This window comes from Ovis aries, chromosome 8, assembly GCF_016772045.2.
Source record: "Ovis aries strain OAR_USU_Benz2616 breed Rambouillet chromosome 8, ARS-UI_Ramb_v3.0, whole genome shotgun sequence".
Classification (NCBI taxonomy): Eukaryota; Metazoa; Chordata; class Mammalia; order Artiodactyla; family Bovidae; genus Ovis; species Ovis aries.
In genome coordinates this window covers 79,185,534-79,209,509 of record NC_056061.1, presented here as the reverse complement: position 1 = coordinate 79,209,509, position 23,976 = coordinate 79,185,534, and the positions used below count along the sequence as shown (strand labels likewise).

The 23,976-nt window shown below is 37.7% G+C and overlaps 1 protein-coding gene across 17 annotated transcripts in view; it reads right to left on the bottom strand.

The window, feature by feature from the left end:
- Positions 1-23,976, bottom strand: part of SCAF8 (SR-related CTD associated factor 8) — a 218,490-nt gene that overhangs the window by 161,297 nt on the left and 33,217 nt on the right. For all 17 annotated transcript variants that reach the window (XR_009601677.1, XR_006060662.2, XR_009601676.1 and 14 more), the window contains 6 exons: positions 15,255-15,338; positions 9,543-9,587; positions 5,772-5,933; positions 4,394-4,547; positions 3,378-3,508; positions 340-516 (listed from right to left, as the gene is read on the bottom strand). Coding sequence is in view for 8 of the 17 variants with exons in the window: in XM_060419857.1 (XP_060275840.1) it covers positions 340-516; positions 3,378-3,508; positions 4,394-4,547; positions 5,772-5,933; positions 9,543-9,587; positions 15,255-15,338 (753 nt within the window). In the remaining 9 variants the exon portion in view is untranslated. The remainder of the gene's footprint in view (positions 1-339; positions 517-3,377; positions 3,509-4,393; positions 4,548-5,771; positions 5,934-9,542; positions 9,588-15,254; positions 15,339-23,976) is intronic.

Below are 23,976 nucleotides of genomic sequence, written 5' to 3'. Positions count from 1 at the left end.
TAGTTGCTCAGTCGTGTCTGACTGACTCTTAAAACCCCATGGACTGTACCCTGCCAGGCTCCTCTGCCCATGGGGATTCTCCAGGTAAGAATACTGGAGAGGGTTGCTATTTCCTTCTCCAGGGGATTTTCTCAACCCCCAGGGATGGAACCTAGGGCTCTCACATTTCAGGTGGGTTCTTTACCGTCTAAGCCACCAAGAAAACCCTTATAGACCATAATGGATGTTAAAACATAAAACAGTTCTACAGTAAAATGTAATTTACATAATTGCAATCTACATGATAGTACAGAAAATTCAGTTCTTCATACAGAACAGATCTGTTATCCTAATTTCTACCTTGTTAAAAGACACCCCCTGTTCTAGGGGATTGAGGGTGTTGGCTGCTGCAGCTGCTGCTGTAAGCTGTGCTGTAAGAGCCTGCAGCTGGACGACAAGACCAGCATCCAGGGCTTGCAGGATGGAGGGCTGAGGCTTCTGCTGCTGTATCTGTAAAGTCTGTATTAACTGCTGAAGCTGCAGGGGTGTGCGGGGAGAGAAAAGAAAATTGTTACAAACAGGTGTTGGGTTTTACCCATAAGAATGCTCATCTAAACTTTTAGTCAATAAAATTTATCATTCTACAGTCTAGAGACCAAGAAAAAATACATATTGACTCAAAAAAGAACAACTCATTTTTAAAATAAGATTTGCGTGTGTGTGCCATATGTAACAGTTCTAAATAGGTTTGTCTTTACTTCTGGAAAGTCAAGGAACTTTAAACAAAATAAAATGACCATACCATGACAAACAACAAAATAAAAACCCATCACAAGCAGACTAGCTTCTCTCACTAAGCTTTTTATTCCCTTCTTCAACGAGCTCAATTGATGTAGAAGGGCAAGTACCTACAACAACTGCTTTTGCTATCATTTAAATTTACCATCTGGCAACACATTCCTGAAAGGAGGAAAGAAAATAAGGAATCTTTCCCTTGAAGCAATCTGAAACTAAGGAAATTAAAGATGAATAGTGTCATCAAGAGTTGCGAGCAACCCCTGTCCCCCCGTATTCACCTTCTCTCTTAAAAAATAGAATAATGAAATCCTAAAGATATTTCAGTTAAGTAAGCCCTACATACATCCCAGAAGTAATTACTTTTCTACTTTAGATGTAAACCGAAGTTAAATCTGAAAATTATCAGTTTGGAATAGAAAAATAGCAAAGCTACTGCTAAACAAGACATTTGTATTCTTTAAGTAAAGTTAAATTTACAGTGAGAGAAGATAAAAATATACATGATGACAGTAAGTGAAACAATTCCATGCCTATCCCCAAAAAGGAACACTGGAAAACAAACCAATCTTCACCTATCAATGCACATTTACTGCAAACCACTAATGTGACAGGAAACAAAGTACAAAAATATATGATAGCTGAACTTCTGCACTGAAGAAGCTCCACACCAGACAGGATGGATGACTGAAAGAAGGGAGTCTTATAGGGAGGAAAGAAGGAAGGAAGGAAACGTCTTCACACCTTCTAAACGCTCCTTCTGACACCTGCATCTCCCCCCCACCACGCCCCACAGCAGTGTTAGCCTTTCCGTCACCCAGGTTCAAAGGCTGCAGCGTTCTACTTCTTCTCTACTCTGACTTCACATCTCAGATTACTGTGTCTCCTTGACTCTTTGCACTATTCTTCTGGAATACTGACTCTCCTGCCAAAAGTACTTTTCAACAAATACCTTTTAAAAAATTAGATTTGCTTTTATGAGTACTTTTCAAAATATCATAATCACAGAAAGCTAGTAAATTCTACAATTTAATCTAATACTCAATTTGATTTCACAACTGTCCCAAAAATGTAGAAACGTGATCCAATCTAAGGCTAAATAAATGAACTGGTTCCATTTTTTTAAAGGTTGTCATTTTAAAGAGTCCACAACTGTACTATTTTTCACATATTACTGTCTTTCTATTATCACTGTTACCAACAAATATACTTCTTATCTCTAGATTCTCTTTTTTCCCATCCATTCAACTACTCTTCAGATCATGTGACTTCAACATAAAAGTCTCTGGCAACTCCTCACTGCTTAGTACATGAATCCTTCACTTCTCAGCCCAGGTCCCACACTTAGGTTTACCACTTCAATGTCATGACTCGTAACATACGTAGACTATCTTATCTTCTAGAAAACTCAATTCTAAGATATCTTCTCTATACCCCAACATTGTTATGCCTCTATACATCAGTCATTCGTTTCACAAAATATACTGAATACCTGCTATAACCTAGACACTGAAAATACAGCAGTGAGCAAAACAGAAACTCCTTGTCCTTATACAGTATACATTACAATGGAAAGAGACAGTGAATGAAGCAAATGAGGAAGTTACATGAGATATTAGGTGCTAAGGAAGAAAAGAAGGCAGGTGACAAAGAAAGGGAGCAGAGCAGATGAAAGGCAGCAATTCCGGTTTTAAATAGCTGTCTGAAGGCCTTACTGAGCTGGCATTTAAACAAAGACAGGAGGCTGAAATGTGTGAACCTGTGGGAAGGACAGCTCGGGGAGTTTTACTGTATAGATCACAATTAATCTGGTTTTAAAGGATAAACTTAAAAACAAACAAACAAAAACCACAGAGATGCTAATCATATCTGCCCTAACAGGTTCTTCAAATGTCACTTTGTCAAAGATGCTTTCTCTTGGCTACCCTAACTCTGACCCCTTCTTCCAAACCTAGTCACTCTAAAGATCTGCCCTGTTTTAAGTCATATGCGCTAAGTTGCTTCAGTAGTGTCCAACTCTGTGCAACCCTATGGACTGTAGCCTGCCAGGCTCCTCTGTCCATGTGATTCTCCAGGCAAGAACACTGGAATGGGCTGCATTTCCTATTCCAGGGGATCTTCCCAACCCGGGGATTGAACCCACATCTCATTACATCTCCTGCATTGCAGACAGGCAGGTTCCTTACTGCTAGCACCACCTGGGAAGTCCCTTTAAGTCATATATATCTATCTAAATAATGTTTGGTACTTCTTTATTGTCTGTCTCCCCTAAGACAGAAAGATATCTTCCCCAAGGCAGAAGGCTTCCCAGTCTCATTACTGGATTAACAATAGCACCTAATAATGCTTGGCAAAACTATGTGCTAAATCAATTATTTTGGTGTAGAATGAATTATTTGTAAAATAATCTTCAATGATAAAAACAGACATAATACATTATTAAATTTAAAAAAGCAAGTTACAAAGTATTGTATGTAGTGTGGTCATTTAAAAAAAAACATTAAAAAAAAAACACTCTTTAGGTGGTACATAATGAAACAATGCATTTATTAGGAAAACAATGAGTTCTAAATCATGTTGATGTAACAAAAAAGGCTGCTCACCTGCTGGCCTTGAGGACTCTGTAAGATCTGAGCTACTGCTGCAAGTGTATCTGTATTTGTTATCTGAGACACCCACGGATCAGGTAAACCTTGAACCACGTTGGCTGGAGTAACAGGTGTCACAGGAGTTCCTTTTAGAAAGACATCAAACCCATCCCCAATAAATATGTAAGTGAATAAATAAGATGTGGAAAATTAGAGAGATTTGTTCTGTCACTTTTATAAAATATGTACTAATTTACATAATTTTACTGTCTTCATCTTTAAAAACCATTACATAATTAGGTTCATTAAACAAAACAAAATGGCAACAACAAAAATGACCAGAAAGAGCTTTTCATACTTATTCTCAATTAACTAAGCTACCATTTAAAGGAGCCTACAATACTCGGAAATCATTAAATACCTTACTAAAGAAGAAAATTCAATGATATAAAGAAATATTCAATCTCTGATGACAAAATATTATAAAAGTATACATAAAATTATTATTGTTCCAAAATGTCTATGTACATACCCCAAAATAAACATATATCAAAATGATAACAAATGTAATTCTTAGACTATGGTTAAAAAAAAATTCAAATCTCATTTAAATACCTCAAAAAAACCTCCATGATTTTCAGATTATTACTCATTCTTGGATCCATTAAATAAATTTTTACAGGGTTCTCTTTATATATTAAGTACACTTAGCTCACTATGAATATCAAGTTGATATATATGCAAGTTTAAAAGATTACAGTCTAAATCAGGAAAAATTTAACTGACATACCAACTTCCCAAGCTGATTATGTATGTTTCTAGGAACATTAAATGCTTAGCTTTTAAATTTTTTTGAAAAGAATGAAACACATATAATTTCTAATTTTATTGTTCCTTCAAATTAAGAGTTCCTTTCATTCACCTAAAGCGAAACAAATTCTCCTGCACTGTCAAATTATTATTTCATATATGAATAATCACCTGAAATGCATGAGTAGAACACTCAGAAAGTCTCTCTCAAAGCAACATACCTGGAGTATTGCTCATAGCAGCAGTAGTACTGGCCAGAACAGGTGTGACAACTGGAGGCGGAATCCCTGCTGCCATATCCAGAAGAGGCTGAATAATCTCACTCTTAAATACATTATTCTTCTGCCATAAGTTTAACACTCTCACTATTTTACTCTAGAGGAAAAAAGAAAAATGATTATTTTTATTTTTTTGCTTTCAAAACTTTAGAACAGTCATATCATAGAGGCTCCTCAGGCCATGGACAGGAAGGATGGATTAAAATACTTCTTGGACACTTAATGGAGTTCAGGCACTGAGATTACTGTATCAGTATAATCTTTCTGACTGTGATTATCAAAAAATCCCTATATACTAATCTTTATTATAAATGACAAATATTCTTATTATGAAGTCTACAAATTCAAGACTGACTTATTCATTGTAATGGACATAAATCCAAGTCCAAACTAGTGAAATTCCTAAATCAAAGTGTCTAAGTTACATCAAAAATGTTTATATAAAATCTCAAATGAGTTATTTTAGGTGGAGTTCTAAGGTATTTAAGACTCAATTACGATGGATCACATTAAAACTGGAAGCATTCTTTCTGCCTGCAAAGAATCATCAACGTACCAAGATTAGTTAGAAGAAAAAAAAATCTGACTCTAGAGGCAGATCCAAGAACAGTTTACAACTAATGACACAATAATACATTCTCTCCATATCTATCCAGTATAACAAGACTTTTTCCTGATTCTAGACTGTATAACAGTTATGAAAAATAAAAACTACCTAATCTTGTTGTACTTGAGAGGAGGTAAAAGATTTGTGGTAAGCTTTTAAGTCTGGTTCCTCTTCTTTAGAGTAAGTCTTCACCTGTTCTTACTTTTCCTACAAAATCAACACTGCAATCAAGTCTGTCAGAATAAGGACACTAAATTTCGAAGTCAGCATCCAAGAAATGTAACCTTCTACTATCCCAGTTTCCAGCACTAAGAAAACACTTCCATAACAAAGGAATTCTGATATGCAGTTATTGTCTACTAATTACTTGGTAAATTCATTTTCCACAGACAACTAAATAGGTAAGTATCAGCTCATGTCAAATGACCAAAATTATGAATTGGTTGTACATATAAATAAATAAGATTTTAGAATAATTACAAATGCTTATTAGAGCCAGTTTCTTTAACACCAATGGCTTTAATAAATTAAAAAGTAGCAAAACCAACTATATCTTTCATTCTGTTTAAGAAAAGTCTAATAACAAAAAGAAACATGGACAGCGCAAAGGATAACAAATAAAGGATAATATAAAATGATAAATTACGATAATGGAAAGTCTTATTAAGACCAAAAAGGTAATGACTACCCCAACTTAAAAAAAAGGCAGCATACCTTGTCATCTCCAGGGCAACGGTATAAATTCTGGAAAGTGCTAATGATGTTATTACTAAATCTGGGTGCAAACACATCCTTTTCTTGACCAAACTGATGTCGAGATTGTCGTACAATAGAGTCAATAACATAAAGTCCAGGTACCTTATATTCTGGTTTACACTGATGAAAAAAGAAGAGTGGGAAAGGAAGCAAATTAGAAGGTTAAAATTCTCAACAGACAAATGTCACCAGAAATCTATAAAAACACAAACACACTGCTCACGCTGAGGTGATGAACATGCAGAGGTTGACCATTCCATACCATGTCTCTGGAATGGCATTTGAAAGAATCTACTTTGGTTACTCTACATATTTAGTTCAACTGCCAATCACCTAAGTTTCAAAATAGCCCTGTGTAACTGGCTTGAACAACAAAAAACAAAAGGTGTGGAGATATATATATATATAGATATAGTTTAATGATTTTTTAATTCAAGCAGTGAATTCAAGAAAGAAAAGCTCTGGTAAAAAAGTACTGCCAACAAGCCTTAGACTTCATCCAAAAAACACACAGCAAAGGGATCTCTATACTAACGAAAGAAGGAATCAAACAGCAAATTACAACATTCTAAACACAGTGAGCCTGAAGTTTTAAAACTTTTCTCAAATGCAAATCTATATGAAAGGTAAGACACTACCATTATGATTCTAAAAATCTGTCCTATGAAAACATGTTTTAGCTGCTTCACTGATCAGTGTTTCTTATCCTTCTTCTAATCTGAAGAATATGAGTCTCCTGGGACCTTCCTAAGCACAATGAAGAACCCTTCACCAGCAAGTTTACTGCTTCAATTTTCCCATATCCAGAAGCATGAGAAAACCTGCCTCCCAAATACATACTAATTAAAATGAAATTATGGCTGCTAGAAGCAGGTTCAAATTTTGAGTGTAATTAGGTAATCATTTCACCAGAGCCATTTCACAGAAATCCTATAGAGCACTAAATCAAAACTGCCTTCTTGGAAAATGTCTCAGACCCAAGGACCAGTGAGTAAAGGATCTTCAATCCACCTCCAACACACAGATACATGTTTCTAAACAGTATTTTCAGTCAAGACAATGAGTGACTTCATTCTGCAAAAAGACTAGATGATCCATAATTTGTTCCTTCAAACCCCTTCTTCTTAAGGTCATTATTAAGAAAATGAAGAGACCGACAGCACCAATTTATAAGTATTGCAAAGTTCTGGCTGTTTAGTACTTGAAATATTTAATAAAAGGGCAGTAATGCTGATGTGTGGACATTAAAGTTTTAGGTTTAACCAACCTAAAGTTTTAGGTTTCAACACTGTCTGCTCTGTTGAAAGTTATTGTTTTAGAAGTCTGAAATAGTTTTCACTGATGTCCCCCCCCCCCAATCTAGCATATTTGTTCCTCAGTTCATATATGACTTATTTTCCTTTGACTACCGTACATGCAAATAATTATCTACCTAGCCAGGCAAATAATACATCCATTTAAAAAATTGTTTAAATTTAATGAAAAGCCAAGACATTTCTTTGTTAAAAGTCATCTATTCCTCAATGCTGGAAAAATAGACAAAATAGTCTCATATTTAATGTATTATTTTATAGAAATGATTATCTTGAGAGTAAGGCTAAATAAAATTGCTAAGTTGCTGGTAAGAGTTTTTAAATACTGAGTGGTGAATAATAAAAGCAATTAGTGTAGTGAGTTAAAAAAAATACACCTTCTTCTTTGATTTATAACAAAAATTCTTGATTATAAACGCACAGTACATAAGAATCATGACTACACACCACAACAAATGGGCCTTTCTTCCCTACTGTGAAGATTCCAAAGCTTCAAAAGTGTTAGGGGTTTTAGTATTAAGCTATAAAGATGAACACTTCTTTCACAATAACCTTTAGAAACACCATATTATGATGTTACAGTATGGAATTTCCTTCACTGATCACACTAGGTATTTTTATGTGCCTGCCACATAAAATGGCAAAAAAAAAAAAAAAGTTATGCATGAGTTAAATGTTGTAGAAAAGCTTTAAAATAACAGTATTTGGTAAACTTGGTTACATTACCAACTAAAAACTTGAAAGAAGAATTAAGACTAAAAAAATCTGAAATGTCTTTCAACTGTTTCTTCAAGTTCTATCAGTAGCAAAAACACAAGAATTCCTAAGCCTCCAATATCATGAGCAATCTTTTTTTTTATACTTTGCATTAACTGTGGCTGTACTTACAAAGCACTAAATGATGCTGACAGTAGCGTGTAAGAAAAGAGGGCTATCTCAGGACACAGTTATATCTGATACCAAACGAATTCTGAAAGTGAATACTGCGTGCTTCCAACAGAAGGAGAGGAAAAGGAACCTTTCCAAGAGAGCCAGAGAATTCACGGCTTAACAAGGTCTACTCTCAGAGAAGCCTGGCGTGCTGCAGTCACATAGGGTTGCAAAGAGTCAGATACCAATGAGAGACTGAACAACTCTCAGGAGAAACTTAACCAGAGCCTGATCTGCTTTGGTTTTACCAGAGTCTAAATGACCCACCTTCAGGAAATCAGAACCTGCATTTCAACAAGATCCCTAGGTAATTTGTGCAAGTTTCTTATGTACAAAAGAAAGTTCAAGACACACTGTTTAGACATTTGAACCTTTTTGAAGTTTTATAACAATGACATTTTCTAACCACCAACATTTCTATCTTACAGTTAGATTTACCTTAAACATACAGCATACCTGTTATTTTAACCCATACCTTAAGCTTCAATTTACTAGCTGTTCATCTCAAAATGTTTTACCAATACTTTAAGTTTTGAGAAAACAAGATGTTAAGAGGGGAAAAAAGCTGAATCAAATAAAAGTTAACTGATTTATTCAAGATTATCCAGATAGTTTGGAGATGCAGTAATACTATTTTAATCCACGCACCCTCCCCTCCAGTCAACTATTTTCACTCAAGAAACATACTGCAATTTATGTCCTTTGATTTACCTTTGATTATTTACCTCTGATTCTCAAACTGGTTCTGCTCACATCTAGGCAAGTGAACAAAGGGCAGAATACCAAACCTCAATTCAATGACAGATTCCTACACTATCATTTTACAAATTGTAAGTGTCATGGTACTCCTGCCCAAAAAGAGCAGCACAGATAAGGCACTGATCACAAAGGAGCAAAGAAATATAACCTAGTCACCTTGGGCTCTGGTTACCAAAAAAATTACTAAATGTATGCAAAAACAGCTGTTTTCAACTTCGTCTCCCTCTGCTTACCCTGGAAAATGGAACTTTAGGTCTAATAATAAGATGTAGAGATGCATAACTGCCCTAATGGATGAGACAAAATGAATCAGCAGAAAAAAAGTGGCTAGCATTTTTACTACATTTTACTACATCTTATCTACAAGGAGGACTGCTCTCTAGGCATTAAGCTTGAAATGAATAAGGAGGATTTCTTTAAAGGCTATATAAAAAGAAATGAATCTAAAATTTCATTAAAAAAATCATACTGAAATATTTTCTTCACGGAACAGATGCTCACTATGGAAATGCAAATTAACAAACACATCTACCTGAAAGCTTTTGTTTTTAGAATTATTTGAAAGGCAGTTTCATTTTATTTCTTAATTAGAAATTAAAACAAATGGAATCACTTTTAAACAGTCATCAAAACAATTTAAAATTGGGTATTTGAAAAGAGAATAGTACGGGGTGTTAGTCTACAGTTACAGAACGTTTAGCATATACAGGGAAAACTATATACTTACTTTCTGAATGAATTTCTCAACACTCTGTACCACATGTTTATAGAACTAAAAGGAAAAAAGGTTTTAAATGTTTGATTAGAACTTTCTTGCTAAATATACAGTTTAACAAAGCTTCAAAGGTTTATCAACAAAGCAATGAATTTTAATCATGAATTCCGAGACAAATGCAACATAAACAAACATAAACATGAGCACTAGCTAAAGTCAGTAAAGGTTCCTGAAGTAGGTATATGGTCAATATATCCAGTGTGTTACATGCCAAATATGGTGGTAGGCCACTGGTAGATGTACATTCTTCCTTCCTGGAAGGAAAAGTAAAGATCTCCAACAGTAACATTTTATTGGCTAAATTAAGTTAGTACTGCTGTTGCTGCTAAGTAGAGTCAGTCGTATCTGACTCTATGCGACCCCATAGAGGCAGCCCAGCAGGCTCCCCCGTCCCTGGGATCCTCCAGGCAAGAATACTGGAGTGGGTTGCCATGAAAAAAGCAAATAACTGAAAATAAAGAACATTAACAAATGTATGCAAGGGAGTTGTTTTCAACTTCATTATCTTCTGCTTCTCCTAGAAAATGAAACTAGCATGTATATAGAACAAAATATAGAGATGTACAATGTTCGAATGGATCAGCCAAAATGAATTCAGCAGAAGAGAAGGGAGCACATGGATTAAAAATCAGAAATGAGCTTTTATCAATTATGAGAAAACCCTCTACATTTAAGTTTTATAAAACAACACTATGAATAAACTTAAAAATGAATAAAATAAAAATGATAGGTTAAACAAAAACTATCTGGAATTTGTACCTAATAGCTCAATGGCAATTGCATAATCAACATATTTCTGTTTAAAAAACTAGCCTCAATTGTGCTTTGTTTTATATTTGTGATCCCATAATTTATTCTTTTAAGGGACACTGGGACACAAGACCATTCAACTGCAGCATGAAATCCAACATTTATAAAGTAAAAAATATAGGAAACCTTCATTGATCATATTCACCAAATCAAAATCTACAATAAAGTTTCCTTACTGCAAAGTAATAGTCTACTCAACAGTTTAAGTTATTTAAGAAAAAAAAAAACCAAACACCTCGCTGAAACAACTACTTAAAAGTTATCAGGCACTTTATAAATAACTAAATATTTTAAATCAATATATAAAATACCATTTACACACTGAGTGGTTTTTATTAAATAATAATTATTCTAGAAAACATCTTGCCAGAGCTTCTTACTTCTAGTTACTTTACGTATGATTTGTAATTCAGACTAAAAAACTAAATGTTAGCTTACTAAATGTTAATTCAAAGATTTTCAATTCACATAGGCCTTTTTCCATAACAGGTTATCAGAGGTTTCGTTGACAGTGCGCAATGGTAACAAACACCCATCACAATAATCATCTCTTAACACTGACAAAAAGCCGATGACTTACCTTAATATGAAACACAGTATCATCTGACTGAAAAAGCAGTTCAAATATCAACCGTACATATGCATCAAATGCAGTTTAAAGTAACACAGCACTGCAAAACAGCTGATCTAAACTCTTCAAAAATGTCAATGAGAAACAAAACGGAAACAAAGCAAAAGGCTGGGTAAGAGGACAAATATATGACAGGACCTTGACTGGATCCCGAAAACGAACAAATGCAGGGATTAGCTACTAAAGTTAGCATTCAGACAAGTGATAAATCAAAGTGTAGATTATATTAGATAATAATGTTGCATCAAAGTAAAATTTCTTGCATGGGATGTATTTTGCTGATCTATGAAATCTCTTTGCTTTAGGACACTAAAATTCTAGTATTTAGGGATTATGTGCTATTCTAAATGAATTCTGAAATGAATTCTCAAATGACTCAGTCAAAAAAACCTGACAAAGTGTGTATGTGTGTCTGTGTGTACATGTAGAGAACTAACCAAATGTACTGGCCAAGATGCTAATACCTGGAAATTCTAAGCGGCTTTGTATTTGCTCACTGTATTTTGCAACATGCTTTTATTTTTTCAAAATTAAAAAAGTACCAGTAAATCAAAATAGTACAGTAAACCATGCTTCAACTGTAAACTATGTTTTCTCTCTTGACTGAGAGAAAAATTTAAATCTAGCTATTTTTATTCTGTTGCAAATTAATTTTCTTAGACCATTCCAACATCTGAAAAATGTAAACAATGTTAATACCTATTCCTTAAAGGTCTTCAATTAAAAACTATTCTGTCCAACAAAAGCTTTTATTAAAATGCATCAACCATTCCATAGAACAAAAATGATAATATGTATGCTGCACAATCTCAGGATCACGATCATAGAAATCAGACCACAATGATGGAGAACAAAAAGAAAGCACAAGAAGCTATTACTCATCAGAGTCACTGAAAAATCACTTCTTTGAAGAAAATTCTCTAGGTTAAATGTGTTCACTGCTCATGTCCTTCTCTTTCATATTCTACACGTAAATACAGAGATTTGAACTCTAATGCTATTTAGACATTGATTATAAGTATGAAAACTAAGATTTGGCCGTTCAGATCAAATCAGTCACTCAGTCGTGTCCGACTCTGCGACCCCATGAATCGCAGCATGCCAGGCCTCCCTGTTCATCACCATCTCCTGGAGTTCACTCAAACTCACATCCATCGAGTTAGTGATGCCATCCAGCCATCTCATCCTCTGCCATCCCCTTCTCCTCCTGCCCCCAATCCCTTCCAGCATCACTCTTTTCCAAAGAGTCAGCTCTTCACATGAGGTGGCCAAAGTACTGGAGTTTCAGCTTTAGCATCATTCCGTCCAAAGAAATCCCAGGGCTGATCTCCTTTAGAATGGACTAGCAGGACCTCCTTGCAGTCCAAGGGACTCTCAAGAGTCTTCTCCAACACCACAGTTCAAAAGCATCAATTCTTCGGCGCTCAGCTTTCTTCAGGTGGTCAGGTGGTCTAGTATTCCCATCTCTTTCAGAATTTTCCACAGTTTATTGTGATCCACACAGTCAAAGGCTTTGGCATAGTCAAGAAAGCAGAAATAGATGTTTTTCTGGAACTTGCTTGCTCTTTCCATGATCCAGTGGATGTTGGCAATTTGATCTCTGGTTCCCTTTTCTAAAACCAGCTTGAACATCTGGAAGTTTACAGTTCACGTACTGCTGAAGCCTGGCTTGGAGAATTTTGAGCATTACTTTTACTAGTGTGTGAGATGAGTGCAATTGTACGGTAGTTTGAGCATTCTTTGGCATTGCCTTTCTTTGGGATTGGAATGAAAAAGGACCTTTTCCAGTCCTGTGGCCACTGCTGAGTTTTCCAAATTTGCTGGCATACTGACTGCAGCACTTTCACAGCATCATCTTTCAGGATTTGAAATAGCTCAGCTGGAATTTCATTATCTCCACTAGCTTTGTTCGTAGTGATGCTTTCTAGGGCCCACTTGACTTCACATTCCAGGATGTCTGGCTCTAGATGAGTGATCACACCATCATGATTATCTTGGTTGTGAAGATCTTTTTTGTACAGTTTTTCTGTGTATTCTTGCCACCTCTTCTTAATATCTTCTGCTTCTGTTAGGTCCATACCATTTCCGTCCTTTATCGAGCCCATCTTTGCCTGAAATGTTCCCTTGGGATCTCTGATTTTCTTGAAGAGATCTCTAGTCTTTCCCATTCTGTTGTTTTCCTCTATTTCTTTGCATTGATCACTGAGGAAGGCTTTCTTGCTATTCTTTGGAACTCTGCATTCAGATGCTTATATCTTTCCTTTTCGCTTCTCTTCTTTTCACAGCTATTTGTAAGGCCTCCCCAGGCAGCCATTTTGCTTTTTTGCATTTCTTTTCCACAGGGATGGTCTTGATCCCTGTCTCCTGTACAATGTCACGAACCTCAGTCCACAGTTCATCAGGCACTCTATCTATCAGATCTAGTCCCTTAAATCTATTTCTCACTTCCACTGTATAATCATAAGGGATTTGAAAGTAGGAAGTCAAGAAACACCTGGAGTAACAGGCAAACTTGGCCTTGGAATACGGAATGAACCAGGGCAAAGGCTAATAGAGTTTTGCCAAGAGAAGGCACTGGTCATAGCAAACACCCTCATCCAACAACACAAGAGAAGACTCTACACATGGACATCACCAGATAGTCAACACCGAAATCAGATTGATTATATTCTTTGCAGCCAAAGATGCAGAAGCTCTATACAGTCAGCAAAAACAAGACTGGGAGCTGACTGTGGCTCAGATCATGAGCTCCTTATTGCCAAACTCAGACTTAAATTGAAGAAAGTAGGGAAAACCACTAGACCATTCAGGTATTTGGCCGTTAGAATGCTGCAAAATCAACTATCTAAATTTTCTCCCAATAGAGACTCTCTATGAAGAATCATCTGTTAAATCTAACAGATAATGCTATTATTCAAAGATAAGTTATCCAGGGAATTCCCTGGCAGTTCAGTGGGTAGGACTTAGCGCTTTCACTGCTGGGAGCCCAGGGCTGGATCCCTGGTTGAGGAACTAAAATTCCAAAGGCTCCTCAGTGAGGCCAAAAACACAAACAGAAACAAAAAAATAAAGATAACTTATTTAAATAATGGTGCCTCTGGTTATGGCTGATGTTCTTACTCCGAGCAGAAAAACGTATCACTGAGAACCTACAGCAGATCTACTTAATTAAAAATAACCACTCACTCATACTCAATTTTAACAACTGGACTAGAACAGGGAGTCTTAGCTTTGGGGATAAGGACATTTTGGAGAAGGGTCTATGGCTGAGCTTCAGAAAGTCCCCAAAGCCAAGAAATTTTATTGACAATTTTGTACATATGTGTATTTCTCTAGAAATAGTTCAACCTTCTGAGGCAAAATTTTGTACATGTGTGTATTTCTCTGGACAGTCCAATCTTCTGAGATTTTCACAAGTATCCATAAGTCATGGAGAAGGCAAGCCAACCCACTCCAGTACTCTTGCCTGGAAAATCCCATGGAGGGAGAAGCCTGGTAGGCTGCGGTCCATGGGGTCGCTAAGACACGACTGAGCAACTTCATTTTCACTTTTCACTTTCATGCACTGGAGAAGTAAATCGCAACCCACTCCAGTGTTCTTGCCTGGAGAACCCCAGGGACGGTAGAGCCTGGTGGGCTGCCGTCTATGGGGTTGCACAGTCTGACATGACTGAAGTGACAAAGCAGAAGCAGTATCCATATGTCAACACAGGTTCAAAACCACGGTGTCAGAGTAACAGCTAAATACCTGTGGCCTCTTCCCAGAGTTTAAATGTCCTGTGTACAATATAATCCAATTATTTTCCATAAAGGTCTATTTTCAAATCTATAGTATAATCAATAAGATAAAAAAAACCAACACATTAATTTTTACTTAGAAAACTTTTCTTAACTAGTATTTCAAGATTCTATAAAGTCAGTGTGACAAATAACAGTGTTAAACACATTCTCCACAATATGCCTGTATCCAAATTCTTACCTATGAAAAGAGAAAATGACTGCTTCAAAGTTTATGTAAGAATATTTATGAAAATATTAAGTGTTTATCTCTAGTTGGGAGGGTTTGTAGGTGACAGATTTTAATTTTGGGGTTTTCAAATTTTGGAACATGTACTAACTTTGTAAAGATGAAGAAAATATATAATCTGTAAAAATTATCCCTCCTCTGAAATATTAGTGGAGTATTTCCTTTTGAAAACAGAAGAGTAAAAAGTGTTACTCACCTTTATAGCTTTGATGGCTGCCTTAGTAATTTGGGTCATTTTCGCTTTAGAAATGGGTGGCTTGTAGTCATTCAGGGAATACAACTGATGAAAAAGAACAAATTTTAAACACAGTAAAACTAATGGTCTCTATGCAATTACATGAAATACAAAACATTTCTATTTTTACATCCTCAGTGAAATTAAAGTTCCGCTTTTCTTTTAAAAGTCAAGTTCAGCATCATTAGCCATCAAGCAAATCAAATCAAAACCACTATGAGATTATCACTTTACACTTACTTGCTTATAATCAAAGAAGACAGACAAGTGTTAGCAAGAATGTAGAGAAATTGGAACCCTGACATATCCCTAATGGATTGCAAAATGGTATAGCAGCTTTGGAAAACAGTTTGACAGTTCTTCAAAAAATTAAACATAATAATATGCAGTATGAGCCAACAATTCCACTCCCAGGTATATACCCAACAGACGTGAAAATATATGTTACCATAAAAAGTTATACACAGTCACGGCAGCATTACTCATAAAAAATTCATTAAAATTGGAAACCAGCTAAATGTCCATCAGATGAGGAATGAATAAACAAAATGTGTTCTACCGAATTAATGAAATATTAACCATGAAAATGGAATGAGGTACTGATGCATGCTAGAGCACAGATGAACCTCGAAAACACGCAAGTCACATTTAAAAGAGCACGTTATAGAAACGCATTTATATGAAATGTCCAGAAAAAGAAATCTACTGGGGACTGTCCACAGCTGGGCCAGTTGGGGAGAAATGAGGAGTGGTAATCACAAGTGTACCATTTCTTTTTCAGGTGATGAAAATATTCGAAAATGGACTGAGGTGAAGACTGCACCACCATACCAAAAACCACTGAATTACACACTTTCAATTGGTTAACTGTGTGGTATGTGAAGGGTGTCTCCATATAACTGCTTTCAGAAGTCGGGACCTAATGTTTAGCAACAATCCCACCGTTCCCCCCAAAATCTGTTTTAAAGTTTCTCATATAAACAAAGGATAATACTGCTTAGAGAGAAAACAATTAAAGACAAGGTAGGGGAATTAAGCAGAAGACAACTAGGCTTAAACAAATCCGGATGAAAAGTGGGTCCTAGGTAATGCTAGGAATTTAACCACAATTACCTAGAAGTCGAGAGACCAAGCTTTGGCCATCATGATCCTGAATAAACAACTTGAACAGGGCTTCCCTGGTGGCTCAGTGGTAGACAATCTGCCTGCCAAAGCAGGAGACGCAGGTTCAATCCCTGGTCTGGAAGATCTGACATGCCGCCCAGCAACTAAATCCGTCCGCCACAGCCACTGAGCCTGAGTTCTAGAAGCCCAGGACCCACGACGACGGAGCCCATGAGCCCAGGCTGCAGAAGCCCTTGTGCTCCCCAACAAGAGAAGCCACAGCAATGAGCAGCCTGCACACTGCAACCAGAGCAGCCCCCCTCACCAAGCAAGAGAAAAGCTCTCGCCATAAAGACCCAGTGCAGGCAAAAAAAACAAAAAAAAACAAAAAACCACCCCGGAACAGACTATGAAAGCAACTCAAAACAGCTTTAGCTGGTTAACCAACGAGGTAGTCCTCTGATGTATTTGCTCCAGCACCCCTTATAACCTATTTATCATTGAATTCTACTGATTTTTACCCAGTCTTCCCCATATTTGTCTCTTCTTCCTCCAAGCACCACCATGACCCAAGTCCAAATTGCCTTCGGCTCTCACATGGAGATGGCATGCCTATCTTCTCAAAAACTGATCTGATCAGGTGACTGATACCCACCCATTTCCTCTATCACCTTAAAAAGTTCAACGATTTTCCACTCACTACAGAAACAAAAATCTACAAAAACAACGCCTGTGCCTGGTCTAATTTCTGTCTCATCTCCTGCCATGTGCCCTTCCCCAGCTCTCTGCACTAGGCACAATGGTCTTTTTTCAGTTCCCTAAACCACAGAGCCTTCCTCTATTTGGTATAGAACCAGGCTCTCCCCACTAGTTTTCCTACTGAGGAAAGCCTTCCCTCCATGTGCCCAATCAGAACTGTCTCTTTTATACCCTCACTGTACTGTCATTCACCTTTGAAACATTCATCACAGTAATGTGACACTTGTATGATTATTTAACGAATATCTGATTTTTAAAAGTACTGTTTCAAAGGATGACAAAGACTGACAATCATGAGACAAAGGATGTAAGTTCCTTTAAAGCAGTTTAAGCAGTAAGAGGTGAACTGTACCCCAACAACTGTCCAAGCTGAAATGAACCCTGGTAGAAATATAAACATCTTTCCCTTTAAGTTCCCACAGAGGTCTCCACTTGTTGATGTAACCCTAACCAGGGTCACAATCTCATCAGATCCTTTAAGAAACCTCCTCTGTTAAACTCACACCAAATTTTAATATGCTCGTGGCCTCAATTTCTACTTGTCTGTTTTATAAAATCTAACTGCATGCAAGTCAACTCGCCAGGAGCAAAATAACATGAACCCATTCTGCAGTATCTACAGCAAGCTTTGTAAAGCAAAGTTCAATTTCCCAGAAGTTGTTGGCAGGTACAGACTGTAGCCCATCTGAGATCCAGACCCGCCCTCTCCTAAGGGGTAAAGAATCCACCTGCAATGCAGGAGACCTGGGTTTATTGAATCCCTGGGTTGGGAAGATCCCCTGGAGAAGGAAATGGCAACCCACTCCAGTATTCTTGCCTGGAGAATTCCATGGACAGTCAGGAGCCTGGCAGTTTGCAATCCATGGGGTCGCAGAGAGTCAAGACAAGACTGAGCAACTAACACTCCTGTTACTACTACTCTACTAGAAAAAAAGCTCTAAGAACAGAAACTCTGCCTTTTTTGCTTGCATCTTTGTTTCCCTTTATCCACTCTTTATCCTCAGTGTCTGATAGAGAAGAAGAATTTGTTAATAAATTTAAGTGGACAAATACATATAAGACATAGGATTGTACAAGCTTTGCACAGAAACACCTGAATTTGAATTCCAACTCTGTTACAAGCTGCCAAACCTCTGAACCTTACTTTTCCCATTTACAAAATAGAAGTAATATTCATTTCACAGAAACATTGCATATAAAGCTTTAAAACACACGTAAATCACTCAAAAGGGTTAGACATTATTCAAATTCTCTTTGGTAGGCATTTTCCATTTAAATGAACAATATTCAAGTGTGCATCAAACACTTACTCACTCAGGTTCCTGAAGGGATATTCCATACTAATTTATATCACTAGGAGAATGAAGACACCTCAGTGTCTTCCCAGAGCTGACAATTCACTTCATTTTGTGTGGTTTCAATCACCCTAAAGTTTTGATCAAGCACTAGCCCATATTCTAGCAGATCAAAAGCTTCTTTCTTCTTTTTTGGGGGGAGGGAGGCACTGGTGGGGGTGGTGGTGGGAAGAACGAGGTAGGGGAAATGTAATTTAGACTTACAAAACATTTCAACAGTGTCAAAAGTCAGCTCTTATCAGAGACGCTCTTTTAAAAAACGTACCTACTGCAGAAACTTAAAGTACTACTTAGAGAAATACTAAGCAATTAGAAAGTACTTTTCAAAGGTTCACTTAATACATATGCTTTCAACTAACTATCCAACAAGATTGTCTAAAATCTCACTTCTTAAAATCTAATCACCAGAGAAGAGGCATCGATCATGTCATCTAATTCTTCACAGAATGCCTTTACTCAAATTTAACAACATCCCAGTATTGCCCTTCCTTTGGCTACTTAAGACTTATTGATTCACAGGAAAGATATTAAACAGCAGCCTGGGTTTTCAGTCCAATTCAGGCATTCTTCTGTTTTTCCAACTCCCTTCAGGTACACTGAAGAATCAGTAACACTTAAATTTTCTACTTTATCACTTGTAGGCACCATATGAAATGAGTATTTTTAGATCTGAAAATAACTTCAAATCAAATCAGTTTCTAATGACTTTAATCAAGGCCTGAGGAATCTTTAACCTAAACATTTTCTTAGCTGCTGGCTGGCTACCCCACCAAAAAGCTTATTTCTAACAAAGACTTTTAAAGCTGTCCACTACTGATTAGGCCAGGGTTCAGCACAGCATGCATTTTAGGCTTTGAAGGCTACACAGCTGCCATCACACAACAGGCATCTTTCATTTCACTGTGTTTTGCAGACACACTGAAGGCTGCAGCAACTCTGGGTGAGTTAGTGAAGAAGGCATGCCGATAAGCCTCCTGCACCAGTTAAGCTGTAAATGCAAAGGAAAAGTTCTTGAAGGACATTAAGTGCGACTCCAATGAACACACAAATGATGAGCCAGCAAAGAGGCCTTACTGCGGATACAGAGAAAGTCTTAGTGTCTGGAAAGAAGAGTAAACCAGCTGCCACGTTCCGGAAAGCCAAAGACAGAGCAAGTTTCTACTCCGCTCAATTCTCTGAAGGCTGGGAGGTGAGGAGGCTGCAGAAGTGTGAAACTGGCAGAGCTGATTCATGAGATTTAACGAAAGAAGTCATCTCGGCAACACAGAAGTGCAAGCGACACACCGAATGCTGACGGGGAAGATGCTGCAACTTACACGGACGATCTAGCGCCAGTAATTAATGCAGGCACCTCCACACACAATAGATTTTCATCCTGAACAAAACAGCCTTAAGCTGGAAGAAGTCAGTAGACTTTCACAGCTAACGAGGAGAAATCAATGCCTGCCTTCAAAGTTTCAAAAGACAGGCTGACACTCTTGTAAGGGGCCAATGCAGCCAATGACTAGCAGAAGCCAGTCCTCGTCTCCCATGTGAAAAGTCTACCGCCTTGAAGGGTCACGCTCAATCTGCTATGCCCGGGCTCTCTCACTGGAACAACAAACTTGGATGAAAGGACATCTATTTACAACATGGCTGACTGAAAATATTTTAAATCCATTGTTGAGATCTACTGCTCAGGAAAAAAATCCTTTCAAGACATTATTGCTCATCAACAACACACCTGATCAAGCCAGAGCTCTGATGGAGATTAGTGTTTGCATGACTGCTAAGGCAACATCCATCCTGTAGCTCACAGATCAAGGATTCATTTCAACTTTCAGGTCTTAATAAGAAATATATTTAGTAAGGTTATAGCTGCAACAGATAGTGATTCCTCTAGTGGTTCTAGGCAAAGTAAACTGAACAGCTACTGGAAAGGATTCACTGTTCTTGGTGCCACTGAGAACACTCATGATTCACAGGAGGGGTCAACATAGCAATGTTATCAGGGGTCTGAAAGAAGTTGATTTCAACCCTCATGGTATCTGACTTTGAGGGGTTCAAGACTTCATGGAGGAAGCTAACTGTAGATGTGGTGGAAATGGCAAGAGAGCTAGAATTAGAAGTGAGGCACGAAGATGTGACAACACTGCTGCACCTCATGATAAATTTTAATGGATGAGGAGTTGCCCCTTTCGGATAAGCAAAAAGAGGACAGAATTCCTCAAACAGAATTCTATCCTGGTGAAGATGCTGTGAAGATTGTTGAAATGACAACAAACAGAATATTACATAAATGTAGTTGATAAGACAGGATTTGAGAAGACTAACTCTGATTCTGAAAGAATTTCTACTATGGAAAAATGCTACCAAACAGTATTGCATGCTACAGAGAAATTGTTTGTAAAAGGAAGACTCGACCTATGCACCAAACTTCACTGTTTTCTTATTTTAGGAAACTGCCACAGCCACCCCAACCTTCAGCAACCACCACCCTGATCAGTCTGAAGCCATGAGCACTGAGCCAAGACCCTCCACCAGCAAAAAGATTACAAGATGATGGTTAGCATTTTCAGGCAATGAAGTTGTAAAATTAAGGTGTGTCCACATTTTAGACTGAATGCTACTGCACACTTCCTAGACTACAGTGTAGTGTAAATGTAACTTTTATCTGCACTGGGAAAGCAGAAAATTCACGTGACTCGCTTTATTGTGATATTCGCTTTATTGCGGTGGTCTACAACCAAACCCAAACACTTTCTCTCAGCCCTACATGTCAGAAAGTGTCCCCTACGATTTGTATATGAATGGGCAGGGTGTTTTCCAATGTAACTTTTTTACAAAAGCAAGTCAACACCAATTTGGGGCAATTTTAGTTCTTAATCTTACAAACACAATTTCGTTCGCTTGTTTACCTTTGAATAAACACAACAATCTCATGTCCTGCAAAGTGTATTCAGGCACTCCCTCATCTATGTACTGAGTAATGCTCACTACCCAAAATTCAACAAAAAGTTGTACTTAGTGCTTGCTATTTCAAGCAAACGCTTCACTACAAAAAGTTTAGTGCCTTTCCAATTTAAGCAATTGTAAATGAATTCTACTATGACCCTGAAAAGAGTGCAACAAAAAACTTATGACATAAAAAATACAAGAGAACCAGCAAATTACAGTGAAATCTTCCTCATTTACAGGTTACTCTTATGCCTCAAGACTGCTGATTCTAGGTCTAATAGGAATTAAACTTAAGTGTGAACCTAAGATATTAGTCAACCCAATTCATTCTTCCCAACAACAGTCTGTTAGGCCTTGAGGGTACTCGTCAGGATCCTTCAAATGGCCTTAGAAATCAGAAATCACAAAAGTTCCTGGAACCGACGCAATTTTGGTACTTTCGATCCAAGATAGCATGGTGACCACTTTTTCCTTTTCTTCCCCTTACTGGCAGGGCAAAAAAGGAATAATTTATTACACGTGTTTAAAACTATATAAAAAGTAAAATGGGAAGGGGAAAAGGTTAAGATGTCATCTACTTCCAGAAAATGGAAATGTGATAAGAGGACTGATGGGAAAACCACAAGCCACAATACACACAAGATACAGCCAAAGAAGGAAATAGCTTGCCCTGCAAAAATCCAGAGTCTCATCCATCAAAATCAAGGTACTCAGAGAGCACGAGCAGCACAGTCAACTAACACCTCATCCACTGTTGCGAAAGGTCAATAAATAATGTCTAAAACTGAACATTAAAGAAACACATACAAAATTATTGTTTAGTGATATGAACGTTATCAGAAGAACTGAAGTTGTTTGGAGATCCAGCATAGGGTGAGAAGGAAGAGATTCCAATAAAATCTCTTTTGTACTTATAAAAAAATTACATGCATACATTATTCTGAAAAATATAACAATTATATTTTAATACAATCCTGTTCTAATTCCACTTGCCATTTCTGGCCTTCCACAGTGTATCTGTCCCCCAAAACTCGTATGTTGAAGTCCCAACCCCTAATGTGACTGTGTAGTGACCACTGAACAATGCAAGAGTTACGGATGATGACCTTCCACATGGTCAAACATCCACACACAACTTACAGTCAGTCCTTCCTACCTAAGGTCCTACATCTATGGGTTCAATCAAGCACAGGGTGCGTAGTACTGTACTATTTACTACTGAAAAATTTCCACATGTAAGTGAACCCTCACAGTTCAAACCTATGTTGTTAAAGTCAACTGTATCTGGAAACAGCCTTGATGGAGGTGTGGGCTTCCCAGGCAATGCCGTGGTACAGAATTCGCCTGCCAGTGCAGGAGATGCAGGTTCGATCCCTGGGTTGGGAAGAACTCCTGGAGAAGGAAACAGCAACTCACTCCCGTCTCCTTCCCTGGGAATCCCGTGGACAGAGGAGCCTGGTGGGGTACGGTCCACGGGGTCGCAGAGAGTCAGACACGACTCAGCAAGCACGCAAGCACACGTGCACGTGGCCTTGAGAGTGAAGCCTCATCCAGCAGAGCTACTGTCCTCCCAAGAGGAGCCTCCTGGGCGTCCTAGGCGGCACTGGAGGTAAGGAACCCACCTGCCGGTCCGGGAGACATAAGGGACACACGTTCAATCCCTGGGTCAGGCAGATCCCCTGGAGGAGGGCATGGCAACCCACTCCAGTATTCTTGCCTGGAGAATCCCGTGGACAGAGAAGCCTGACAGGCTACAGAGTCACACACAGTCCAGCACAACTGAAGCGACTTAGCACATGCACACAACAGACAGCAGAGAACTAGCCCCCTGTTACGGCCATGTGAATACACACGTGAGAAGGCTACATGACACCCAGGACCCAAGGGTGCCTGCCAGGAACTCAGAGAGATTCCCCTATCCCCACCCAGCAAATAAAATGAGGCCTCAACCCGTTTACAACGGTAAGAAACCATATTCAGCGAACAATATGAATGAACCAGGGGAGAGGAGATCACAAATCTTAAACGAGAGCACAACCTTGCTGACGCATTGACCTCACCTGCTGAGACCATAAGCAGAGGATCCAGCTAACCTGGTTCTGATCCATGGAAATTGTGAAATAAACACATGGTGCTTTAAGCCTCAAGCTAAATTTGTGGCCATGTGTTACACAGCAACAGAAAATGAAGAAAGCATTAGAAAGCTGTGAATGATTTATCTTTATTTTTCTAACTTAACTGCACAGACTTTTTACTTTACATAAATATTTTTGCAAAAAAAAATCATTTTTATTATTCAAAGTAGAAACTATAGCTTCAAAATAAAAAACTTCTCTGCCTTTTCCTAAATAACTTAAAAAAATAGAAACTCAGTATTCTGCATGTAGGAATAAAAAGCTGAGTAACAGTCTAGTTTCACTGATAGTCATTTTAAAGAGCATAATATTCACCAACTTTAATACTTGAAAACAAATACACTTCATTACAAATTCTGCCTCAACAAATCAAAAATTACATATTCTCTATAT